The sequence below is a fragment of the Anolis carolinensis genome, chromosome 3, assembly GCF_035594765.1.
Source record: "Anolis carolinensis isolate JA03-04 chromosome 3, rAnoCar3.1.pri, whole genome shotgun sequence".
In the NCBI taxonomy this organism is placed as follows: domain Eukaryota; kingdom Metazoa; phylum Chordata; class Lepidosauria; order Squamata; family Dactyloidae; genus Anolis; species Anolis carolinensis.
Genome location: NC_085843.1, coordinates 16,315,174 through 16,340,109, shown reverse-complemented (window position 1 = coordinate 16,340,109; position 24,936 = coordinate 16,315,174). Strand labels below are relative to the sequence as shown.

General features: G+C 42.1%; 2 protein-coding genes across 2 annotated transcripts in view; both read right to left on the bottom strand.

Annotated features, from left to right (window-relative positions):
* Nucleotides 1-10,378, bottom strand: part of LOC100564848 (N-acetylated-alpha-linked acidic dipeptidase 2) — a 50,859-nt gene extending 40,481 nt beyond the window's left edge. The window contains exons 1-2 of the mRNA XM_003219350.4: nt 10,166-10,378; nt 3,473-3,584 (exon numbers count right to left, since the gene is read on the bottom strand). Of these exons, the coding sequence (XP_003219398.2) occupies nt 3,473-3,584; nt 10,166-10,247 (194 nt within the window). The 5' untranslated portion in view covers nt 10,248-10,378. The remainder of the gene's footprint in view (nt 1-3,472; nt 3,585-10,165) is intronic.
* Nucleotides 10,379-19,643: 9,265 nt separating this feature from the next.
* The window catches only part of LOC100551729 (putative N-acetylated-alpha-linked acidic dipeptidase), a 42,189-nt gene continuing 36,896 nt past the window's right edge, over nt 19,644-24,936 (bottom strand). Inside the window, exons 16-19 of the mRNA XM_003219368.4 lie at nt 24,162-24,426; nt 22,964-23,045; nt 22,631-22,723; nt 19,644-20,843 (exon numbers count right to left, since the gene is read on the bottom strand). Coding sequence (XP_003219416.3) covers nt 20,654-20,843; nt 22,631-22,723; nt 22,964-23,045; nt 24,162-24,426 — 630 coding nt within the window. The 3' untranslated portion in view covers nt 19,644-20,653. The remainder of the gene's footprint in view (nt 20,844-22,630; nt 22,724-22,963; nt 23,046-24,161; nt 24,427-24,936) is intronic.

The window sequence follows — 24,936 nt, the reverse complement described above, 5'->3', positions numbered from 1 at the left end:
ACATATCTTGACTACACTCTGATGTTGCTTAGCCACATATATCCTGATTTTCATTTGTGATACTTTAGAGGATACATAAATGTTTTCCATAGCGGATTTTATTTTACTTTAAAAATAAAATGGAAAACAAACCAACAAAAAAGGTAGGGCAAAGCTTGATTTATAATCGGACTAATGCTAGTTCTGTTTCTCTATAAGAAATAGAGAAAGATGTCCCCTTTAAAACAGATTAGAATCATTGCCATACGGATATACACAGTAGAGTCTCACTTATCCAAGTTAAACGGGCCAGCAGAAGCTTGGATAAGCGAATATCTTGGATAATAAGGAGGGATTAAGAAAAGACTATTAAACATCAAATTAGGTTATGATTTTACAAATTAAGCACCAAAACTTTATGTTATACAACAAATTTGACAGAAAAAGTAGTTCAATACGCAGTAATGCTATGTTGTAATTACTGTATTTATGAATTTAGCACTAAAATATCATGATATATTGAAAACATTCACTACAAAATGGCTTGGATTATCCAGAGGCTTGGATAAGCGAGGCTTGGATAAGTGAGACTCTACTGTAGTATCAATTCACCTGTCAATGTATGGTGACCTCTTAGGTTTTGTAGGGTTGTCTTAGGCAAGGAACACTCAGAGATGGTTTTGTCATTGCTTTCCTCTGAAATAGAGCCTACATTACTCATTGTCAGTCCTCCATCCAACTTCTAACCAGGCTTAAATATGATTAGCCTCCAAGATCAGAGAGCATCTGATGTCAAAATATCCAGTTTATCCCAGAATGAAGTTATGAATTAGAAATTAATTAAATGAGAGACCATACATTAAAGAACCAAGAGCTTTTTTACGTGATCCAGTCCAAAATTGTAACTTTTCTGTTTTGACTAGTTTTATAGGGTGTATTGTTCTATATAACAGCAAACAGATAAAGTAACACAGCCATTGCCAGAAAGGAAGGGGGATTCATTCACCACTGTCTCAGCAAACACCACCTTCCCGTGAGGGCATTTAGATCAGTTTTTCAACTTGGTTAATATTTGAACAAGAAGATTGGTGGTTCTTTCGTGAGACTTAATAGTGCCCCAGTCAGGAGAACAGAATTTCAGCTCTGAAAGTCTTGAGCACATGACTCCACCCTGGCTCATTCTAAAGCAGACTGGTTGATTCAATGATTAAATGATGAATTCTACAAATAAGGAACAAAAGAATCAAGAGGACAAATCAGTTCCAAAGGTCTGGTAGCCAAGCCCTATGAGGAGCTGCTTAAGGAGCTGGGCATATTTAGCTTGAGGAACAGAAGGTTAAGAGGGGACATGATAGCTAAGCTATGTTTAAACATTTGAAAGAATGTTATTAAGTAGGGAACAAGTTTATCTTCTACTGCTCCAGAGATTAGGTCATGAAGCAATGAGTTCAAACTGCACAAAAGAGACTCAATCTTAATATGAGGAAGAGCTTCCTGGTAGTAAGAGCTACTTGGCAAAGGAATATGCTGTTGCCTTGAAGAATAGTGGTCTCCTTCTCTAAAGAATAGCCATCTGTCACGAGTACTTTGATTGTATGTTTCCGCAGAGCAGAATGGGGTTGGACTGGATGGTCCTTGAGGTCTCTTGCAACTCTATGATTCTATGATTTGGGAATAATGTGGAACATGCGCATTTATTTGAAGATTGCGAGAAGAAAGCTGGCATGTGGACTTATTGTGCATGTTGATGTGTGCTGGATAAAGCATTCGGTTGCCCATGACATAGTGCATTAGGATGAATACTCTTGCCATTCCACACTAGGATTTTGTAGCACAATCAACATTATAATTAATTTACACCAAGCAATTCTGAAATATATTCTTGACCAATATCTTCTCCCCTGCCTCCCGAAAGATACTGAGAGTGTCTTTGTGGTAGGATTGTGTTCTTATAAATATATTCATTTGCACACAGGAGAAAAAAATAATTTACTTAATTTTTTCCCCACTTCAGAAGCATCTTCAAAACTGTGCAGCTTTCAAAGAGTTCTTGTAGGGGGGAGAAAGCATCTCTCATCGCTTTTATCATTTTTTACCCAGTTAGCAGCAACTGACAGTAGGGAGAGTAAGGGAACTCCAGGAAAGACCTTGGAGTTTGAAGTTTTTGACAATACTGAGTTTGCTCCCCACTACCCATACACCAGTGGTTCTCAACGTGTGAGTCCCCAGGTGTTTTGGCCTACAACTCCCAGAAATCCCAGTCAGTTTGTTAGGATTTCTGGGAGTTGAAGGCCAAAACTGCTGGGGACTCACTGGTTGAGTATCACTGCTATACACCATGAGACATCAGGAGGTGAGGTGGAGGAAATATAATTTATTTATTTCCATCATTTCTATCCTGCCCTTCTCACCAAAAGGGACTCAGGGTGGCTTACAAAACTGGCAGAATTTGATGCCAATACACAACCATACAAAAGAATAAAACATAAGCAGTTAAAAACAGTTAAATAAATTAGCAATATGCAATATACAGATTTAAAACAATGCAAAATACTTGAGCCATCCTGATAAATGAAAATACTGGAGAATATAGCCTTTAGTCATCTACTCTATCCCTATACTACATCAGGATAGGGTGAAGGAGAAGCAGTGATCAGGAAGACCATATTTTCACACACAGGGCCGGCCCTAGGTAATTTTCATGTGTAAGCAAACAGAATTTTGCTGCCCCCAGCCGTCCCTGTCCCCATCCCCTCCTCCTCCTCCTCCTTCTCCTCCTCCTATGGAGCCTGGTCCAGACAATGGCAAGGCAGGGATGCCGCTGGTGCGAGGAGGACGGGACAGGGCCGGCTGGGAGTGGACAGTGCCAGGCCCCTAGGCCCTATGGTGGCCCAGGGGCCTGGCGCTGCCCACTCCCAGCCAGCCCCGCCCCTTCCTCCTCCTATGGAGCCCGGTCTGGAAAATGGCAAGGTAGGGATGCAGTTGGCGCGAGGAGGAGGAGGGGGTGGGGCTGGCTGGCCCCTAGGCCCTACGGTGGCCCAGCAAGACAAGAAGCTGCTCAACTTGGAGGTGCCTCAAGAGGCGCCTCAACTACACCCCCCAGAGCATGGCACCTTCGGCAACTGCCTAGTTCGCCTAAAGGGTGAACCGCCTTTGCACACATCTGTCCCACTTGGGACATCCAGAGGAAGGCCAAGTGAGGATTTGAGCCTTCCTCCATCCTAACTCCATTCTCCACAACCTGAACACATGACATCAAGAAAGGGATGAGCCAAGCAGAGAGATTTGTGGAAGCTGTAGCCTTCCATGACCCTGGTTTGGCTCTCCTCTTCAATGGGAGACCAGAATAGATGAGTTAGGGGGGAAGAAAGGATCCTGAGAAATATTTCCTCATTGAGGATTTGGGGAAGTTCTTCTTTCGTCCCCATCCCCTTGAATCTTCAAATATCATATCTATCCCTAAATGTAACCCTTGATTGCCAACTAAACTTACCGGAGATAATCCCGGATGTTTTCAGCTCTCATTTCTGCAAGAAGTTGTCTTCGCACATTTTGAAAGATGTTGGACGTTCCGGTCGACTTATGAACTGATTTCACACACCAGCCTGCAAAGTGGCAACAACCAGGAGAGAAATGTCAGCACTTAAAAACTCCCAAGGCCATTCATAGAACAGCAGGATAGGATGTAATATCAGCCAAACTACTGGGGTCTTCTCTGCTTGCTCATCATGCAAAATGGGAGTGTGTGGCCTCACTTGCCCACCCTGGCTGTCCGCTAGCTTTCTTGGTGTGTATGTGCCTTCAGGTCACATGCTGACTTAATAGTGATCTCATAGATTTTGTTGGATTCCAGACAAGGAATGGAGTTGGCAATTTAAAGTAAACTTTATTTGTGTCTTTACAAATAGGCGCATCTTGCATCTACAATGTAGAATTAATGTAGTTTGACACCACTTTAACTGCCACAGCTTAATTAAATGAAATCATGCAAGTTATGGATTTAAAAAGTCTCTTGTCTTTTCTACCAAAGAGGGCTGATGCCTCACTAAACTGTTGCTCTCAGGGTTCCATGGCCTTAAGTCTTGGCAGATGAAAGGGTGTCGGGCTTGGGCTGTGGCGCAGGCTGGAGAGCAGCTGCAATGAATCACTGCAATGAATCACTCTGACCAGGAGGTCATGAGTTCGAGGCCCTCTCGGAGCTTATGTTTGTCTGTCTTTGTTCTGTGTTAAAAGGCATTGAATGTTTGCCTATATGTGTAATGTGATCCGCCTTGAGTCCCCTTCGGGGTGAGAAGGGCGGAATATAAATGCTGTAAATAAATAAATAAATAAATAAACTACAGTACATGAATTCTATAGTGTAGATGTACTCATAGTTAAACTTATGTCATGAAAAACGATAATAGGATCCTGGCCACAGAATGCAAAAAGTAAATCTTTAATTATGCCTTCATAGTTGTTTTTCTTTTAAATTGCATTTTGATTCAGTTCTACAATGAGCTTCTTTTTAATTCACTGTCTGTGAAAAGGAGGAGCATAAATACAATACATCACAATAATTACAAAACTAGGTGTTCCAATAGTTCCTGGAAAGAGCGCTTTGCCTGGAGAAATGGCAAAACATGACATTGCTGACCTGTAGCTGAAGAGGAAGAAAAGCAGCCCCCTTTCTTTGCCCATCTCTTTTGTTCTCCGTGACCAACATAGCAAAAGCATTTCCAAATTGCTCCCTTTGTGTGTCAGCGCTAGCAAGAACAGAACGCAGCCGTTCTGCTTTGACAGATCGGTTCCCCTTAGTGAATCGGACAGGTTATGCAATGTCCCGTCCTAAGCACAGACCTTCCTGTTTCCCTCTGAGCGGCAGAAAAGCTTCACCTCAACAAAATGGGTTAAAGGAAGATCGGAACGTTCCATTGCTATAGCAGTGGGTAATGTGGCTCTGGAAATGGCCTCAGGCATCGCCATCTCCTAGTCCAGTTACTTACCTGCTCCAACTACCAGCAGGTCCCCAAATTCTCAAGCTGAGCTTGGAAAAGTATGTTAAAACTCTATTTCCCAGGATCTACAACTATATTTTCCAGCTTGAGATCCCTTTATCAATAGCCCTTACTTGCTGTTTCTAAGCAAAAAGGAACATTTGTGGCATGGATTCATATAGTTGGATGAGACCCCCTAAGGCCATCTAGTTCAACTTCATTTTGCAATGCGGGAAGACACAATCAAAGTGTTGAATCCCAGGGGTCTGCTCCCGGTGTGCCAGCTCCCATTAGTTCCAATCAAGAGATGCAGAGGTGAGGACAGAAATAATTTTATTGCTTTGATGGACAAAGAAGGATTGTCAGAGGAGATTCCCAAATCTAACATGCCTTCTGGATACAGACATACTATTTTATAGATCTTTAAAATAATAGACATTGTTCTGATTGGTACAAATTATGATCCACTGTCTTATTGGTTTGGAGCCCACGGTGGTGCAGCATGTTAAAGTGCTAAGCTGCTGAACTTGTGGACTGAAAGGTCACAGGTTTGAATCCAGGAAGCAGAGTGAGCACCCGCTGTTAGCCCCAGCTTCTGCCAACCTAGAAGTTTGAAAACATGCAAATGTGAGTAGATTACGGGAAGGTAATGGTGCTTCATGCCAGCCACTTGACCTTGGAGGTGTCTACGGACAACACCGGTTCTTCAACTTAGATATGGAGATGAGTACCAACCCCCAGAGTCAGACACGACTGGACTTAATGTCAGGGGAAAACCTTTACCTACCTTTTACCTTATTGGTTCAGAGTACATTCGTTGTTGTCATGGTTTACAGCCATGACTGTGGATTGTGTGTGGCGGGAAACTTAATAAAGTCTTTACTGGAGAAAAACTTGAGTCTGTCTCAATATTTGAAGTCCATTCCCTCCTTGCTGGTGGAGGGGAGGCCTTTCTGGGAGGGAAATAGGTGTCACTTGGAAACAATGACGACCTTGACTGTTATTGAGGAGGAGTGGTCCTGAGATCATGGGAGATCACTGGGTGGAATTCATTGCATCCTGGCATGATTGGCTCCCCATCCAATTGATTATCTTCACTCCAACTTTTTACTGAGCCTGGCAGCTTCAGCTGAAAAGTAAGTCCCTAGGCTCTTTGATAACGTGTGCCTATGGTGTGGTGGTGGGAAGGAGAGGAATCAGCCAGGGCTTCCCAGCACAAGGTATTTTCTGCTTCCAAACCCAAGTGGTGTGGTGAGAGGTAATCCATCTGAGCCCTGATCTCGGGGCACTGACTTTTGGGGTCTGGTTTGAGATAACGAATGCACTCCCAACAGATGGTCATCCAGCCTCTGTTTAAAAAATCTTCAGATAAAGACACTTTACCACATCCCAAAGCAGTATACTCCACTGCCAAGTAGCTCTTACCATCATGAAGTTCTTCCTAATGTTTAGGTGGAATCTCTTTTCCTGTAGTTTGAATCCATTGCTCTGTGTCTTTAAGTGGATTTACTCTGTTGATATAATGCAGTTTGACAGCACATTACTGCCATAGCTCAATGCTTTGGAATCATGAGAGCTGTAGTTTGGTAAAGCAACAGCACTCTTTGGCTGAGTAAAGACCTTATACAAATAAACTTCTATGATTTCATAGTACTGAGCCACAGCAATTAAAGTGTCCAACTGTAGTATATCATAAGTGTAGGTGCACCCCCAGTTTCTTTCTCCATCTTCAATATGACATCCTTCCAAATATTTAAACATCATTATTATTTCCCTTCTTAACCTCCTCTTGTGTGGACTCAGATAACCCAGTTCAAAGCAGATATTGTGGTATGGGCCCTTCCATAGTCTTATATCCCAGAATGTCTAGGCAGAAAATCCCACAATATCTGCCTTGAACTGGATTATTTGAGTCCACCATATATTCCAGTTCAAAGCAGAAAATGTGAGATTTTATTCAACTGTGTGGAAAGGGTCTGAGCCCCCTCCTACACTGTCCTTATATAGCCACGATCTCATCCCAGATTATTTGCTTTGAGCTGGATTATATGAGTCCCCATTACCAGATAATCTGGGATAAGCAGATAATCTGGGATCAGATCCTGGGATATAGGGTAGTGTAGACAGGACCTGAGAAAGGATGAACTGGTGTTAGGAGAAATGCTGCTACTCTCCATCTTTTTTCATATCGCCTTGTGCCTATCTTACTTTACAGCTGTTCAATTCTACATAGGTAGCCTAAATACACTATTCATTGGGTTTTCATGGCAAAGGAGGATTCAAACCTTTGTCTCAGAGATAGTCTCTAACAGTTAAGCCACTATACCACACTGACACATCATTTCCCTAACTTCCTCTAATATTCTGTTTGGGTGGTAAGGAGAACCAAAAGGAACAAAGTTAAAATGAGACCACAGAGAAAAAAAGTATCAACAAGACTTCGGAGATTCCCAGTCTTTTAAAATACAAAATGTCCTTTAGAATATTTGAGGGCCAACTTTATGCTATTAAGACCCTGCAGGATCTCAAAAACTGTCAACACAACCTCAGTAAAAAGGTCAAAATGTCACTCCTAATTTTGGAATATATATATACAGTAGAGTCTCACTTATCCAAGCTAAACGGGCTGGCAGAAGCTTGGATAAGAGAATATCTTGGATAATAAGGAGGGATTAAGGAAAAGCCTATTAAACATCAAATTAGGTTATGAATTTACAAATTAAGCACCAAACATCATGTTATACAACAAATTTGACAGAAAAAGCAGTTCAATATGCAGTAATGTTATGTTATAATTACTGTATTTATGAATTTAGCACCAAATATCTTGATATATTGAAAACATTGACTAGAAAAATGGCTTGGATAATCCAGAAACTTGGATAAGCGAGGCTTGGATAAGTGAGACTCTACTGTATAGATAGATAGATAGATAGATAGATAGATAGATAGATAGATAGATAGGAAAGCTGCACCCAATATTAAAGTGAATTGATGCTAGTACTATACCCAAGGGAAGCAATTCAGTGATTCAGGTTAGAAAACAGGGGCATGCAGAGGTTAGAAGTTGTAAACCCAGCTTGAAAAGATCACATATGTCACCAGAGCTGTTTGGCCACCCCTGCTTTAAAAAACCGAAAGGCGCATACACATATTGAAAGATCCTATGTTCAGGAAACACAAAACACTGAGCATGAGCTGGAAGGAGGACCAGGATGTGAAGCAGAATGATTTGTTTGGAAGCAAAGGCTGGCTGGCTTGAGGGTCATTCCTTTTAGGAAAGACAAAACTTTGCAACATTTGGGTGGACTTCCTACTTGTTGCTAGCTAAGCCCTAGTTTCTCAGGCTCAAAGTAGAAAGTCAGAGCAACACAATACCTCTATAAAGCTAGAAAAAGAGAGAATATTTTGATTCTGCTCTTGATAACAGGGTATGATTCTGCTCTTGCCACACCCTCTTTCTGCCTCATACAAGATTTTAAAAAAACTTGAATCAAACTGGAAGTCTAGGGTGGCTTTCTACAAAACATATTGCTATTGCAATAAAATGTTGCCATCTACATAGTTCTTGTTTGAAGTGTCAGCCACCAGCCATGCTCTGTTTCAATATACAGTTGGCCCTTCCTTTGGTTCTCGGATTCTCATGGATACCAAAACCCATGGTTGCAATGCTCCAGTTCTATTACGGATTGAATATTTCTTATCTAAAATGTTTGGGACCAGAAGTGCTTTGGATGTAGGATTTTTCTTTGGATTTTGGAAATCCTCTGTTTCAATATATATCTATGAGATATCTTGGAGATGGGACCCAAGTCTAGACAATAATTTTTTATACCATATAGTATACATATAGCTTGAAGGTAAGGTTAAAGGTAAAGGTTTTCCCCTGACATTAAGTCTAGTTGAGTCCGACTCCGGTGGTTGGTGCTCATTACCATTTCTAAGCTGAAGAGCCGGCATTGTCCGTAGACACCTCCAAGGTTATGTGGCCGGCATGACTGCATGGAGTGCTGTTACCTTCCCACCAGAATGGTACCTATTGATCTACACACATTTGCATGTTTTCGAACTGATAGGTTGGTGGAAGCTTGGGCTAACAGTGGGAGCTCACCCCTCTCCCCAGATTCAAACCACCAACCTTCCAGTCTGCAAGTTCAGCAGTTCAATGGTTTAACTCCCTGTGCCACCAGGGGCTCAATTAATACATACAATATTCTTTCATAATTTGGAGCATTAAACCAAGGTTGTGTACAATGAATCACTAGAAAGCAAAAGTGTCAGTATCTCAGCCACTTACAGGAACATTTTGGAATTCCAGAGAAGGGATTCTCAGCCTGTAGTTGTATGTGTGGTTTAAAATTAAACCTAGACAGTAAACAATCAGGGGCAGCTAACACCTCCCAACAAAGGATGACCCCAGGAAGGAAGCAGCCAGGCTTTGAAGCTGCAAGGCTATTCAATGCTAATCAAGGTGACCAGTTGTAACATTCACACTTGCCTCAAGCAGAGAAGAGTTTTTTTTCTCCCACCCTGGACATTATTCCACAGATATATAAACCCCACTTGCCTAGTTTCCAACAGACCTCACAACCTCTGGGGATGCCTGTCATTGCTTGACCATTCCAACAACTATCATGTCAGACTACACAGAGAAGCCATTGAAATCCACAAGCATGTGGACAACTTCAACAGACAGGAGAAAACCATGAAAATGAACAAAATCTGGTTACCAGTATTTTAAAAACCTCAAAAATCAGAACAGTAAATAAGAAGCAACACTCTGAAAACAGAAGAGTTCCAAGGGCAGCTAATGACTCTGAACAAAGGATGCCCCCAGGCAGGAAAAGCCAGGAGATGAACCTTTCCAATGCTAATTAAGATGATTAACTGCACTATTCACACTGGCTTTCCAACTGACAAAGAGTTCTCCTCACACCCTGGACTTTCCACAGATATATATATTAACCTTCCTTGCTTAGTTTCTCCATACCTCACACCCTCTAAGGATGCCTGCCATAGATGTGGGCGAAACGTCAGGAGAGAATACTTCTGGAACATGGCCATACAGCCCGGAAAACATACAACTCAGGAAAGAATGCTTCTGCAACATGGCCATACAGCCTGGAAAACTCACAACAACCCAGGGATTCCACGAAAGCCTTCCACAACACATCAAATAGAAACTGCTCCATCAAGCGAAAGTTACTCACCCACCAGGTTGCCCAGCAAGAAAAACGCCAGGAGAACCACAAATCCCATCCAGCTGCAGAGAACGATCGTCCTCCTGGCCATGGTGCCTCTCCACAGAAAGAAGAGTTGGCTCGGGACTTTTCCGACTCAAGGGGAGGAGGAGCGGCTGGAGGTGCATCCCTCTCCTCTCCCCTCCTTCCCTCTTTCCCTCCTTCCCTTTCTTTCTGGGCCAGCAGGAAGGGCAGAGAAGTCCCTGGAGAATGGGTCCTGGGTGTCTCCTCCTGCCCACTGCAGCCCACTCCCTCCCCCTGTTTATCTCCCCAACCAAAAGCCGACCCAGCGATGCATCCAAAGTTCAGAAGCCAGAGGAGAAGGCAGGATCAGGCAGAAATGAGTCCCCGTGCATTGGGTCATTCAAGCAATCGGGGGCCCTGGTTGGAAAGTGGGGACAGAGGTATTAAAATAAGGGCAGTGGGGAAGCAGTAAAGATCCTGTCTCCCAATCAATTTTTTTTCTTCCCAATTTTCTAGCAGTGCTGCAACTACATCAGGCCTGGGCAAACATTGGCCCTCCAGGCGTTTTGGACTTCAACAGCCAGTAGGCTTAGGAATTGTGGAAGTTGAAGTCCAAAACACCTGGAGGGCCAAAGTTTGCCCAGGCCTGATCTACCTTAATAATGATGATGATTATTATTATATTTATATTGATAAAGATTGAGGATTTAAAGATCGAATTGCAAAGACTCTGGCACAAGCCAGTCAAGGTGGTCCCAGTGGTGATCAGCACACTGGGTGCAGTGCCTAAAGACCTTGGCTTGCACTTGAACACAATCAGCACTGACAAAATTACCATTTGCCATCTGCAGAAGGCCATGTTACTGGGATCTGCACGCATTATTCACCAATACATCACACAGTCCTAGACGCTTGGAAGTGCCTGACGTGTGATGCAATACAACAGCCAGCAGAGTGTCTGCTGTGGACGCATCTTGTTGTGTTTCAAATAATAATAATAATAATAATAATAATAATAATAATAATAATAATAATAATAATAAATACATCACACAGTCCTAGACACTTGGGAAGTGTTCAACTTGTGATTTTGTGAAACGAAATCCAGCATATCTACCTTGTTTGCTGTGTCATACAATAAAATAATAATAAAAATAATAATAATTTATTTTTATTGTGCCCTATCTCCCCAAGGAGACTCAGAGCAGATTCCAGCATACACAAACACAAAGGCAAGCATTCAATGCCTAGAAACAACAATCCTCCATTGTAGGATTGGTGTATTTTAAACCAGTGGCACAGCAGGTTATACCACTGAGGTGCTGAACTTGCTGACGAAAAGGTCGGCGGTTCGAATCAGGGAAGCAAGATGAGCTCCTGCTGATAGCCCCAGCTTCTGCCAACCTAGCAGTTCAAAAACGTGCAAATGTGAGTAGATCAATAGGTAAATCTACAGAAGGAAGATAACGGCGCTCCATGCAGTCATGCTGGCCACTTGACCTTGGAATTGTCTATGGACGATGCCAGCTCTTCGGCTTAGAAATGGAGATGAACACTAACCCGCAGAGCAGGACATGACTAGACTTAATGTCAGGGGAACCCTTTACCTTTACCTTATAACAAACATAGAGCTCCCAGTGGCGCAGTGGGTTAAACTGTGGAGCTGCTGAACTTGCTGACCAAAGGTGGTTCGAATCAGGGGAGCGTGATGAGTTCCAGCTCTTAGCCCCAGCTTCTGCCAATCTAGCAGTTCAAAAACATGCAAATGTGAGTAGATCAATGGGTACCACTCCGGGGGAAAGGTAACGGCAGTCCATATAATCAGGCCGGCCACTTGACCTTGGAGGTGTCTACGGACAACACCGGCTCTTCAGCTTAGAAATGGAGATGAGCACTAACCCGCAGAGTTGGACATGACTAGAGTTAATGTCAGGGGAAAACCTTTACCTTTACCTTAGAATTAGACTGCTAAACAGCTCGCACAGTGAAGAAGTTCTTCCTAATGTTCAAGTGAAATCTCCTTTCCTGTAGTTTGAAGCTATTGTTCCACATTCTAGTCTCTAAGGCAGCAGAAAACAAGCTTGCTCCCTCCACCCTGTGACTTCCCCTCACATATTTATACATGGCTATCATGTCTCCTCTCCTCTCTTTTGTAGGCTAAACATGCCCAGCTCTTTAAGCCGCGCATCATAGGGCTTGTTCTCCTATTATAAAGAGACCATAAAGATCACAAGGCATCAAAATTTCCTAAGGAAGTTTTTTTCCAGTGGAAAGGTAATAAGACATGGAACAAGCTTTTAAACCAGTGAAAACCTAAAAGCTCATTTGTGATTCTAAAATCATTATGATTTTTGTTGGTGTTCTGTTGTAATTAACCTAATCTTTTTTGATAATAGCTGACATTGCACTCATGGTCCGTATTGTTTTGCTAAACTCTTGTCATTTGCTAAAAATGCTATAACTGCAAAATTATGTGCCCAGGGCCACCTCCCATCTGGTGTTGTGATGACAGTACCAAACCTTGAGAACATCCTCACAAATAACAAAAAATCTCTTCCTCCATCCTGTGCTGATGACATAGACCTTGGATAAGAATTTACCACATATGCATACAATATTGCTCGTGCACACTTTTTCTTTGTCTGTGTTACTGTGAAGTTCTATAACATGCTGATGCATAAAATAAAATTTCTCTATTGTTACCAGTTCTGTGAGTTGGCTGGACTGAAAACATTGTTGTGCTTGGTAGTTTCTTTGGCCAGTTATTATTTGGTGTCTGTATGCCTTCCTGCTTAGCTTGAGGGCTCATACTCGCTTTGTGTCCCACTTGGGAGGATACTAAAAGGTAAAGGTTTCCCCTGACATTAAGTCCAATCATGTCCGACTCTGGGGGTTGGTGCTCATCTCCATTTCTAAGCCGAAGAGCCGGCGTTGTCTGTAGACACCTCCAAGTTCATGTGGCCGGCATGACTGCATGGAATGCTGTTACCTTCCCGCCAGAGCAGTACCTATTGATCTACTCACATTTGCATGTTTTTGAACTGCTAGGTTGGCAGAAGCTGTAGCTTACAGCGGGTGCTCACTCCGCTCCCGGGATTTGAACCTGGGACCTTTCAGTCTGCAAGTTCAGCAGCTCAGCACTTTAACACACTGAACCACCGGAGGCTACTATATGGCTGTTATTTCAGTCTTACCCAATAATCCTATGCACAATATCAGGCTGCCCTTGAACAAATGCAAAAGCAGTTGTTGTTCCACAGAATTGATATTTACACTGGCTGCTGCAGACTTCCAAAAAGAAATGTTTCCTCTCCCAGTGCTATGATTACATTTGAATCCTTTTTAAAAAGTGGAAATTTTAACAGACCTTCTAAGGCATATGGCTTTCAGAATAATATTAATCTGTCCAAGAGAGAATGATTAGTGTAGCAGCAGGGGGAAAACCTACATTTCTTTGTGATTTCTCCCCTGGTGTCCATATCTTTAAAATATTGTCAAGAAAACACAGAAACATACCCAAATACATATATCTTTACCACATGCCGATGTTGCTTGTTCACAGGTTTCCTTTGTGAAACATTGAAGGGGGTTGGTCATAGCAGCAATGCTTGATTAATTGCCCTGGGATGTGTGTGTGTGTGAAATCCATGCCACGGTACTATCCAACTCTTGAAAACATCCACTTACAACCCCCTACAGCTTTGTATAACATGACTGCAATATTATTCTAATATAGCCTGATTTTACAACTATGTTTGTGAAATTATTATTCAAATATCTCCTGATTTCACAACTATGAATAACATCAGCTTCATATTTTTGCAAGCGTTTCTGAAATGGTATTTTCATTATGTTTCACAGGATGTCTACAACAGCAAAGGGAATTAAGTATGTGGAAATGATACAGGTGGAATATCCCATATCTGAAATGCTTGAGACAAGATGTGTCTTGGAATTTGGATTTTGGAATATCTGTATTTGCATATAATGAGATATCTTGAATATGGAACTCAGGTCTAAATACAAAATACATTTATGCTTCCTATACCTTAGACATATAGCCTGAAGGTAACTTTATACACAAGATTTTGAATCATTTTGTTTATGAAACAGTTTGTTTACATTGAACTACAAGAAAGCAAATGTGACAGTATTTCAGCCAACTGCAGGGGCATTTTGCAATTCCAAAGAAGGGATTCTCAACCTGTAGTTGTAACAGTGGATTAACAGCTACAGTGAGTGAAACCACAGGCCAAGGCATCTCATGGTGACTGAGCTTTTGCAGAATGAGGAGAAAATAAGGCATTATAATTGATTGTATTATTTGAAACTGCACACATGTACATGAACATATCCCTTTAAAATTGTCATCCAGAGGAAAATCTCCCCATGTAGAAACCTAGAATACCATGGCTAAGATAATACCTCCTTTTCCAATGAGCATACCATATTTACTCACAGCTGATGCTCAAGTTATTAATAATGATAATGATGACGATGATGATGATGTTACATTGCCAAAATTGAGGTGCACATTAGATTTGATGGTGCATTAGAATTTCAAACATAAACCTACCTGCGTGAAAAGGCCCAGAGGAACCTGGAAACCCATAGGTCAGATGGGGGACACAAAAAGGCTGTTCACAGTGGTGGCAGCATCAGCCTCTCAGGGCTCCATGGTGCCTGGAGAATGAGGAGCTACCACTTAGCTATAGATCCTGCGGCTCTTGACATCTCTCACTCTTTGTCTCCCTAGGTGCAGTCCCATGTTGTTTCCAACTGGCCTCATCCATCAGGACTTCAAAACCTTCCCCTTAGTTGGGAATCATGTGAGGCTGGTGGGTTCAACAGCCTTTGCCAGACAAAGGGGTATTTTATCGAGCTGGCATACCCCCTCCCAAATTAATCTGGACCTTTGAAAAACTTTGAACGTATATTTTTCCATTTTAACTCTTTTCCACTTCACCAAAGCCCTGTTATTACAAAGCTGCCAAAACCCTTGGAAGGACTCAGCAGTAGCTATACCCCATGCTCTATCAGACTAAACCCCGTACTAAATGATATTTTGGTGCATGTTGTATTAATTTTGCATAAAGTTAAATCAAATGTATTGTGAAGGTGCCCATTTATCCAGTTCGTTCTATTAAAATAAACCCCTGGGATATTTGGCATTATCACCTTTTGTCTTCTGTGCCCCTCAATTTAGTCTTTTTTGAAACTAGACATTAAGTAAATCAAGAAACCACCTGCATATCCATGTCATCATCTTCCTTGGTTTTGTGCCCTTCATGGGAGCATCCCTGCAATGGACTGGACTCTTAAACTCTCCAATAATCCCCTGTTCTTCTTCCCAAGATGGGGAACCTCTCCTCCCACCTGTGATGTGAAAGGAAACCCCAGCCAATCCCTGCATGGATCCTATCTGGACAATTTCTCAGCCAATCAGGGGGAGGCCCGGGAGCTGTCAAAATGTATATTATGTCATGTATTAAAGAGCTGTCAAAATGTATATAATGTCATGTATTTCTCTGTGTAGATGTGCTTGTACATTTCCAAGTGGTGACTTGGTACTACTACTACTACTACTAATAATAATAATAATAATAATAATAATAATAATAATAATAAATTTATTCTTATATCCCGCCCCATCTCCCCGAGGGGACTCGGGGCGGCTCACAGCAATAGTAAAAACAGTGACAATTACACATTGTAAAATCAAACGTGAAAAACAACCATACAATCAAAACATACATCACATGTTAAAAACAAGGAGGTAAAACAGTTCTGGGCCGAAATAGAGGGCTACATGAAGAAGGTAGCTTCGTAGCAGAAGTGCTCGACAAGGTATCAATAATCATGGAAGGACACTCTCTAATTAAATTAAAAGGGCAGACAAATCAACCCCCAAGAATTAGTTGTCGAAGGCCCTCTGGAAAAGCCAGGTTTTAAGGCTTTTTCGAAAGGCAAGGAGGGTGGGGGCCTGTCTAATCTCCCTCGGGAGTGAGTTCCAAAGGCGGGGGGCCACAGCGGAGAAGGCCCTCTCTCTCATCCCCACCAACCGCAACTGCGAAAGTGGTGGAAGCGAGAGGAGGGCCTCCCCCGAAGAGCGAAGAGATCGTGCAGGTTCATAGGGGGAGATGCGGTCTCTAAGGTAGGTGGGTCCCAAACCGTTTAGGGCTTTGTAGGTGATAACCTGCACCTTGAATTGGGCCCGGAAAACAAACGGCAGCCAATGGAGCTCCTTAAACAGAGGCGTAGAACGCGCCCTGTAGTTTGCTCCTGTTAGAAGCCTGGCTGCCGAGCGCTGAACTAGTTGCAATTTCCGGGCCGTCTTCAAAGGCAGCCCCACGTAGAGCGCATTGCAATAATCCAGTCTAGAGGTAACTAAGGCGTGGACCACCATGGTCAGATCAGACTTCTCGAGATATGGTCGCAGCTGGCGCACAAGTTTTAATTGTGCAAAGGCCCTCCCGGCCACGGCCGACACCTGGGCCTCAAGCGTCAGCCCCGAATCCAGGAGGACCCCCAAGCTGCGGACCTGCGCCTTCAGGGGGAGTGCGACCCCGTCGAGCACAGGTTGCCACCCAATACCCCGATCAGACATACGACTGACTTGGAGGACCTCTGTCTTGTCAGGATTAAGTCTCAGCTTGTTCGCCCTCATCCAGGCCAACACAGCGGCCAGGCACTGGTCCAGAATCCGAGGGGCTTCCTTGGATTTAGGTGGAAAAGAGTAGTAAAGTTGGGTGTCATCCACGTAGAGATGGCACCTCACTCCAAAACTCCGGATGACCTCTCCCAGCGGTTTCATGTAGATGTTAAAAAGCATGGGGGACAAAATAGAACCTTGCGGGACCCCACAGGTCAAAGGCCAGGGGTCCGAGCAGGTGTCCCCCAGCTTCACCAACTGGGAACGGCCCTCCAGGAAGGACTGGAGCCACTGGAGTGCAGTACCCCCAAGGCCCATCCCAGAGAGCCGTCCCAGAAGGATACCATGGTCGATGGTATTGAAAGCCGCTGAGATGTCCAAGAGAACCAGCAGGGTCACACTCCCCCTGTCCAGTTCCCTGCGGAGGTCATCCACCAAGGCGACCAAGGCCGTCTCGGTACTGAACCCAGGCCTGAAGCCAGACTGTGATTGGTCCAGAAAATCCGCATCCTCCAAGAATCCCTGTAGCTGCGAGGCAACCACCCGCTCCAAGACCTTGCCCAAAAATGGAAGGTTAGAGATTGGTCTGTAATTGCCTAGGTTGGTCGAATCCAGAGAGGCCTTCTTCAGAATAGGCCTAACCACAACTTGCTTTAGGCTAGATGGAAATTTGCCCTGTGATAACGAAGCATTAATTATAGGCATAAACCAATCAACTAACCCGCCACTGGCCTGTTTTAAAAGCCAAGATGGGCAAGGATCCAGGGCGCAGGTGGTCGCCCTCACAGCCCCGAGGATCTTGTCCACATCATCAGGGCGCACAAGCTGAAACGAATCCCACAAGATCGAACAGACAGATGCCTCGGTTACCTCACCTGGCAATGCTTCAAGTCAGAATGGATCTGAGCGACTTTGTCTGCAAAATAGTGAGCGAACTCGCTGCACCGAGTTGCTGAGAAGTCGGGTGGCTCCCCGCCCCCAGGAGGGTGGAGGAGCTCCCCAACAACCCGAAACAACTCCGAGGGTCTGTTATTTGCAGACTTCCATCACTTGTGGCAAAATTTTAATAAACCTGTCATTTGGTAACTTGTGCCTATGGTATGGTGGTGGGAAGGAGAAGAATCAGGCAGGGTTTCCCAACACCAGGTATTTTCTGCTTCCAAATCCAAGTGGGGTGGTGAGAGGTAATCCATCTGAGCCCTGATCTTGGGGCTCTGACTTTTGTAGATCTGGTTTGAGATAACAAACGCATTCCCTGTGACAGCGCAAGTGGCGCCATCTATATGTGGATCTGTAAGTTGCAAGATTTCAATTGTATCATGCCTGATTTTGCTTTTTTACCCTGTAAATGTAGTAGGATTGATTGGTTATCTATAGCGGTCAATCAATGTTGTTTGCACCAGTTATATTGCTCCCTCAGCTCAGTTGTTTGGCTCCACCTTTTCCTGGAATAGGACTGTTTTTCCTTTTTTTTATTATTCCACCATCAAGCTTTCTATCAGATGGACGTGAGAGAGGGACTTGGCTCTAAAAGCCGTTGATTAAGTTACCTCTCAGCACCAATTCTGAGGTTCTTACCCTTGAAACTTATGCTTCATGTTCAGACCGACCTGGACGACGTTGAGAAGTCTCAAGCGCCTTCAAATCAGTTCTTTGTCACCAGAGGAAGGCTCTGTATCTTCAAACATAGACCATTTGGACTGAGGTTGAGGATTGCTTCGGCATTCACAGCCATTGAAAAAGAGGGACCTGGAAAAGTTTCTCAGCTGCAAAGCTCCTTGGACCCAAGACAACCAGAGACTGTAATGTATATTTTCTTTTACCCCTTTGAAACTTCCAGCTTATTGCCTTAAAGGGATAACCTTTTGTAAACAATAAAACCAGTTTTGAGTTATCTACAGTGTTTTGATCCTTGGGAGCTCCAGCTTACCTAAAGGAGGGCAAGAAGCAATCCCCCGGGGGAAAGATATCATGTCCATGCCTCTTTCGCTAAGAACTATAGCCCCAGGCACGACAGCACATTCCCAACAGATGTCCATCCAGCTCTGTTTAAAAATCTCCTGATAAAGAGATTTCACCACACCCCAAGGCAGTGTACTCCACTGCCAAACAGCTTTTACCATCATGAAGTTCTTCCTAATGTTTAGGTGGAATCTCTTCTTCTCGTTTGAATCCATTGCTCCCAGAGTGCTTTGTTTTATGTCCTGGCCAATCTGGTTTAGTGGAAGCTCACTGGGCACAGACTAGCTGTCTGTGGTCTCTGCTGAAATCACTACAATATGTCTTCCCAAATCATCCTGCCTGCTTCCCTGATACACCATGCCTGTGCTTTTGGGAGCATTACCTTTGAGGACAAATCCATTTTTTAAATGTAGATTTTCAAAATTGGTCCATGATTAAACCATGCACTGACATTCTATGGTGATTATAGGTTTCCAGGTCATCTGGGTGCTCCATCTATTGTGGGTTTTAGTTCAGATTTTAAAGGCTGAGGATGTTGTACCTTATCTCAGAAATGGGTTTAGCAATTTGGATAAACCCTTTAAACCTCTGAACCAAACCTGGGACACATTCACTAACTAAAAGATGTGAGATTCACCAGGTATCACTGGACTGAAGATATTTACAAAGGCCACACCATCCATCAGAAATCTGATTTCCCCTTTCCCCATCATCATTAAGCATATTTATTTTCCCAGACATGGCAGAGCAGCAAACATTCATGGCTCAGAGAGATAATGACAGTCAGTTTAACTTTTACTGCCAGGACATAAAATCTAGGCCTACTGGTTCTGTTACCTTGTAGAAACAGAAATGCATTTTATAGACGTGTTTGTATATGTGTGTCTTCAAGTCATCTGTCAATTTATTGCAAATTAATGAATTTCAAAGAGTTTTCTTAGGCAATAAATACTCAGAGATTGTGTTGACAATACATTGCTCAAAACTATTGTGTGCATGTGTTGCTTTCTGTCATGGCCTTGGGCTCGTACAATAAACTATTTTGATTTGATTGATGCTCTGAAATATAGCCCAGAAAGTATTCTGGAATGCTCTAATTGCGGCAATTTGATCACTCATGTAAGGCAATGAAGTAGCCCTGTTGCAGAACACAGAACTTGCATTTAGCTAACATGTTGATTTTTTGTGCCTTCCTTAAAACCTAACAAAAATTTATTATGCGAAAGTGATTCCTTATGAAACAAAAACAGCTTTATGTGTGTATATGTGACTTCAACTAGCATGTTGACTTAGAGCAATCCCAGGAACATTTCATAGGGCTTTCATAGGCAAATAATGTGGCTTTGCCAGTTCCTTCCTATGAAATATGGCCTATATCACCTGGTATTTGCTGGTGGTCTCCCATCCTACTTACCAGGGCAGACCCTACTTAGCTTCCAGGATCAGCCAGAATCTGATGACTTTAGGGTATTTTAGTCCCAGACATTACTGACTCCTAGTTTCCAGCTCTTCAAAGATGTAATCTAATGGAAGTTTTAGCAATCCATCAGATGACATCTTTGTATTAACATGCCTTGATGGATATTATTTCTTCAGAAACCACAAAGCAAATGGACGAAGTCTGCAGGTCACCAGCCTCAAAACTATGTACAAAAGGTCCTGCACTTTTGCAAGTGTTAGAAGTATCGGACCTCTGTAACCTCTGGTTGAAGTTGATCGTGGAGAACCTTGACATTTTTAGAGATAACATATTAGTCCATTCTGTGAATAATCAAAGCTGCCAAAGTGAAACCTGTAAACATGGAAGGCCTCTTGGCTCTACAGTCTTAGACAGTGAAAGTAAGTATCATTCAGGCAATAGAGTCTGCATTTCAAATATTTCAAAATGGTTCTTTCAGGGTCCCAGCTGCAGCTGCCACCGTGAAGGCTGCAATGGAGATCTGCTTCTTGACTTCTTCCCAGGCCTTGTGCTGGTCTGGCTTGTGGTCAATGTCAAAAAGTGCATCATAGATTCCAGGGAACGATACTCCAGCATACTTATTGTGGTTATTTGGGGCAAAGATGATGTGTCTGAATTTTTTTTTTAAAAAAGCAACAACATATGGCCATTAGAGAAACATCACTTACAATGGTAATATCTGAGGGATATTGCAACTGGTGAGGGTCAATCTTTCAGAAGTTTTAAAACAAGGATGGACAACTGAGTGAAATCAATTTTCTACACATCAGTCATCTTTTCTAGAAATCAAATACAGTAGAGTCTCACTTATCCAACACTCGCTTATTCAACGTTCTGGATTATCCAACGCATTTTTGTAGTCAATGTTTTCAATAAATCATGATATTTTGGTGCTAAATTCGTAAATCCAGTAACTACTACATAGCATTACTGCATATTGAACTACTTTTTCTGTCAAATTTGTTGTATAACATGATGTTTTGGTGTTTAATTTGTAGAACCATAACCTAATTTGATGTGTAATAGGCTTTTCCTTAATCCCTCCTTATTATCCAACATATTCGCTTATCCAACATTCTGCCGGCCCATTTATGTTGGATAAATGAGACTCTACTGTACTACCATTTTCCACTGCAGTCTCCCTCAACACAGTGTCCAGAAGCTAAGCTGTCTTACTTCATGATGTAATTTTGTGAGGAATTGCAGAGAAAAATAAGATTGGGGAGTAGTACATCTTATGGAATGATATGCAAAGGATGGGGCAATTTTGAGGGGCTTTCTGCTGGATTTGGCAAAATTTACTTGATTTTTTAAAATGGGGGTTTACAGGAATATGTGGTGGGCTTCAGGAGCCACAAAATTGGGACCTAGGAGCTGCTTGTGACCCATGGGTCATAGTTTCCCTCTTTTAAGACGATGAAAGATTGTTGGTGCTCCATCTGTTCCTGAACTACAGCTTCAATTGTCCTTCACTACTGGCCAGGCTTGCTAGGGATGTACACAATGCAGTCCTGAAGCATCTAGAAAAAGTCATACAGACCCAATACAACTTAAAGTGAAGGTTTTCTTGTTTTTGTTTGTGAAAAGGAGTTGGATGGATTGAAATAAATGGTTTGGGGACTTATAGGAAAGAAACAAAGCTGAATATCATTTTGGTTCAGAAATGAGCCAAGCCAAATCCTTATTTTTGGAGATACATAATTGGAATTCTGTTAGATTAAATTGATTGAATTACCATTGAATGCAGAGATAACACATAAATAAATGCAACAGATTCAATATCTCTGCTCGGGGTTGTTGGAAAATAGCAACCTCCCAAGCCTCTATTTATTTGTTAATGTATATTTTTGCTAACCTGTATTTTATGTGTATGTTGATTTGCCAGTTTGTACCTTTTTGGTATGGGAGGGGTTATAGACACGTGATTGTACTTAGCATGTTCAAACTCAAGACTCAATTTTGTATTCACTTTTGCATCAGACATCAGTGGAGGTGGATGCATGTATGTATTTGGTCTTCAATGAAAGCAGATTGCTGTTTGGGTTTCAATAGATAAGTATGCTTTACTTTCATTACTTTCCAAACCTCAGCTTTGTATAAAAGCTATCACCTCCCAACATGCCTCATTGGTAGAGGTTGGCACTGTTGAGGTTTGGAAGATAAAAAAAGGATAGGTAGCTTCCCTCTTCTTGATGGAGCATTATAGTATCTCATCCTGTTCCAAGATTTGTTAAAGTTTAAGGTTTTGGAAATGCCGTTCTGTTTTCAATCTGGCAATCTTAATTTATATCCCTTTCTCATCAACGGTTTTAAAATAAATGAAAGGTACTGTTGGAAACCTAAGAAATATAAAGATGGGTGGGCAGCAAACTTGATTGAAACACACAATCTTTCTTACCTATAGAATGCCCTGCCAGGTAATCCAAGGGGATCAATAAATGCTCTTTCCAAAAACATCAGCTGGTCATTCAAAGCTCTCACTTCAATTGGGCTGAAAATTAGACAGTGTAGACAAAACGTTAGAAGAGCTGCCCTCAAACATCCTTCAGAAACCACATCAAAGTATGTGTCTTAAAGGAATATAGACCTTTGGATAATCACAAGGAATATGTAAGGGGTCTCCTGGATAAACCCAGTATATGGATTGAATGAATTTCTTTAGTATGTATTTCTTAATTTGGGGATAGCTCATGTGAAATTTGTCTGGATGCCCAGGACCTGGGAGACTTACTTATTGATGTTCAGGATTTGTAGTCTCTTGTGAAAGTCGCTGGCAACTTCTGAAAAGTTATTCACTGCATCAAAAAGGGAATCTGGAACAAGAACAAGAGATAATACTTACAGTTCAATGAGACAAATCTTGTCTGGATTGATCATTGTGCCCACGGGGACAGAATGTGGATGCAATTATAAAACAGTTGTGTCTGCAGTTTGTTTTCCAGTCCCTCAAAAGAGAAAAAGGTTACAAAGGAGCATGCATTCCATGAAAAAAACATTGGGAAGGGATGAGCAAAAAATCACCCCTGAAAACCTTGAAGGGTAAGGTCCAATGCCTGACATCCCATTCAATAATAAAAATGTGAAAAAGAATAGTAGTGCAGTCCTGCTGGAACCAAAGCCATATTCAAAGCCATTGAATGTTTCTATTGTGTTTTGTTGTTTTTGATGACAATTTTCAGAGTCACGGACCTACTACCTTGGAAATTATCCAAACGATCTCTAAAATGTTCCAAATGTATTGTTTAGTTATCCAAAGCTTACCTGATCTTGTTTCATTGCCCATGTGCATATTGATACTTTTGAAATATAAAGTCAGCTCAGACATGTAGAACTGTTCATAATTTTTGTGAATAGGAATCTAATCCAGTTCTTTCCATGTTCTTTCAGTCCCTAATACCAAGTTAAAATAATGCTTTATGCATAGCTACTTTATTAATTGAGATATGCATGGAACAAGGAACAAAGCACATGGTCTCAGTTTGCACTTTTGGAATCTGCTACTAAGTATCCTAAAGGCACCTGACCCTATCTGATCTTGGAAGCCAAACAGGGCTTAGCTTGGATGGGAGTACTTGGATGGGAGATTAACAACAAATACTAGGAACTATACATTATAGAACGCAGAAGAATGACAGAGAAATGACAAAACCATGTCTGAGTATTCCTTGCCTAAGAAAACCTGTGGAATTCATGGGCTTGCTATAAGTTGAAAGACAAGTTGAAGGCACATATACATGGTTTGACTATTGAAGTGCGACTTGGGAGACCAGGATTTGATGCCTGATTGGCCTTAGAACTCACTGGGTAACTTTGGGTGAGTCACACACTCTCAGTCCAGAAAACTCAGTCAGATCCAGTGGGATGTCATAAGTTGTAAACAGCCTGAAGATACACAATATGAACACACACACTTGATAGTTAATACCTACCAAAGGATACCTCATAGGTTTCCACTGCTGTTTGGTGTTTCAGGGTTATATTGTAAATTACTCTTGCATAGCTGCTCAGTGCTGCAGCATAATCCCGACAATCAAAGGGAATGATGATGGAGTCAGCCAGTTCAAACACCAGCCCTCCTCGGACTTGGGCTACAGCCAGGTGGTTCTTAAAAGTGGGATCATAGAACCGTTCCACAATCTCATAGGTCTCATAGACACTGTGATAAACTGGGTAGCTGCTGTATTTGTCCACTTTCTGTAAAGAAAGAAATGAAGCTATATACAGTAGAGTCTCACTTATCCAACATTAGCTTATCCAACATTCTGGATTATCTAACGCATTTTTGTAGTCAATGTTTTCAATACATCGTGATATTTTGGTGCCAAATTCGTAAATACAGTAATTACTACATAGCATTGCTGCGTATTTAACTACTTTTTCTGTCAAATTTGTTGTATAACATGATGTTTTGGTGTTTAATTTGTAAAATCATAACCTAATTTGGTGTTTACTAGGCTTCTCCTTAATCTCTCCTTATTATCCAACATACTCACTTATCCAACATTCTGCTGGCCCGTTTATGTTGGATAAGTGAGACTCTACTGTATAGTGCATTTAAAAAGAGAGAGAATGCTCAATATTTTTTTTACAATAGCCAACAATAATGTTGCAGAATGTATACTTGAAGTGTAGTGATGGAGGGAATTAGGGCATTAACTTTCCAGGAGAATTTTGACCCCCATGAAAGATTTATTCAAGTTATCA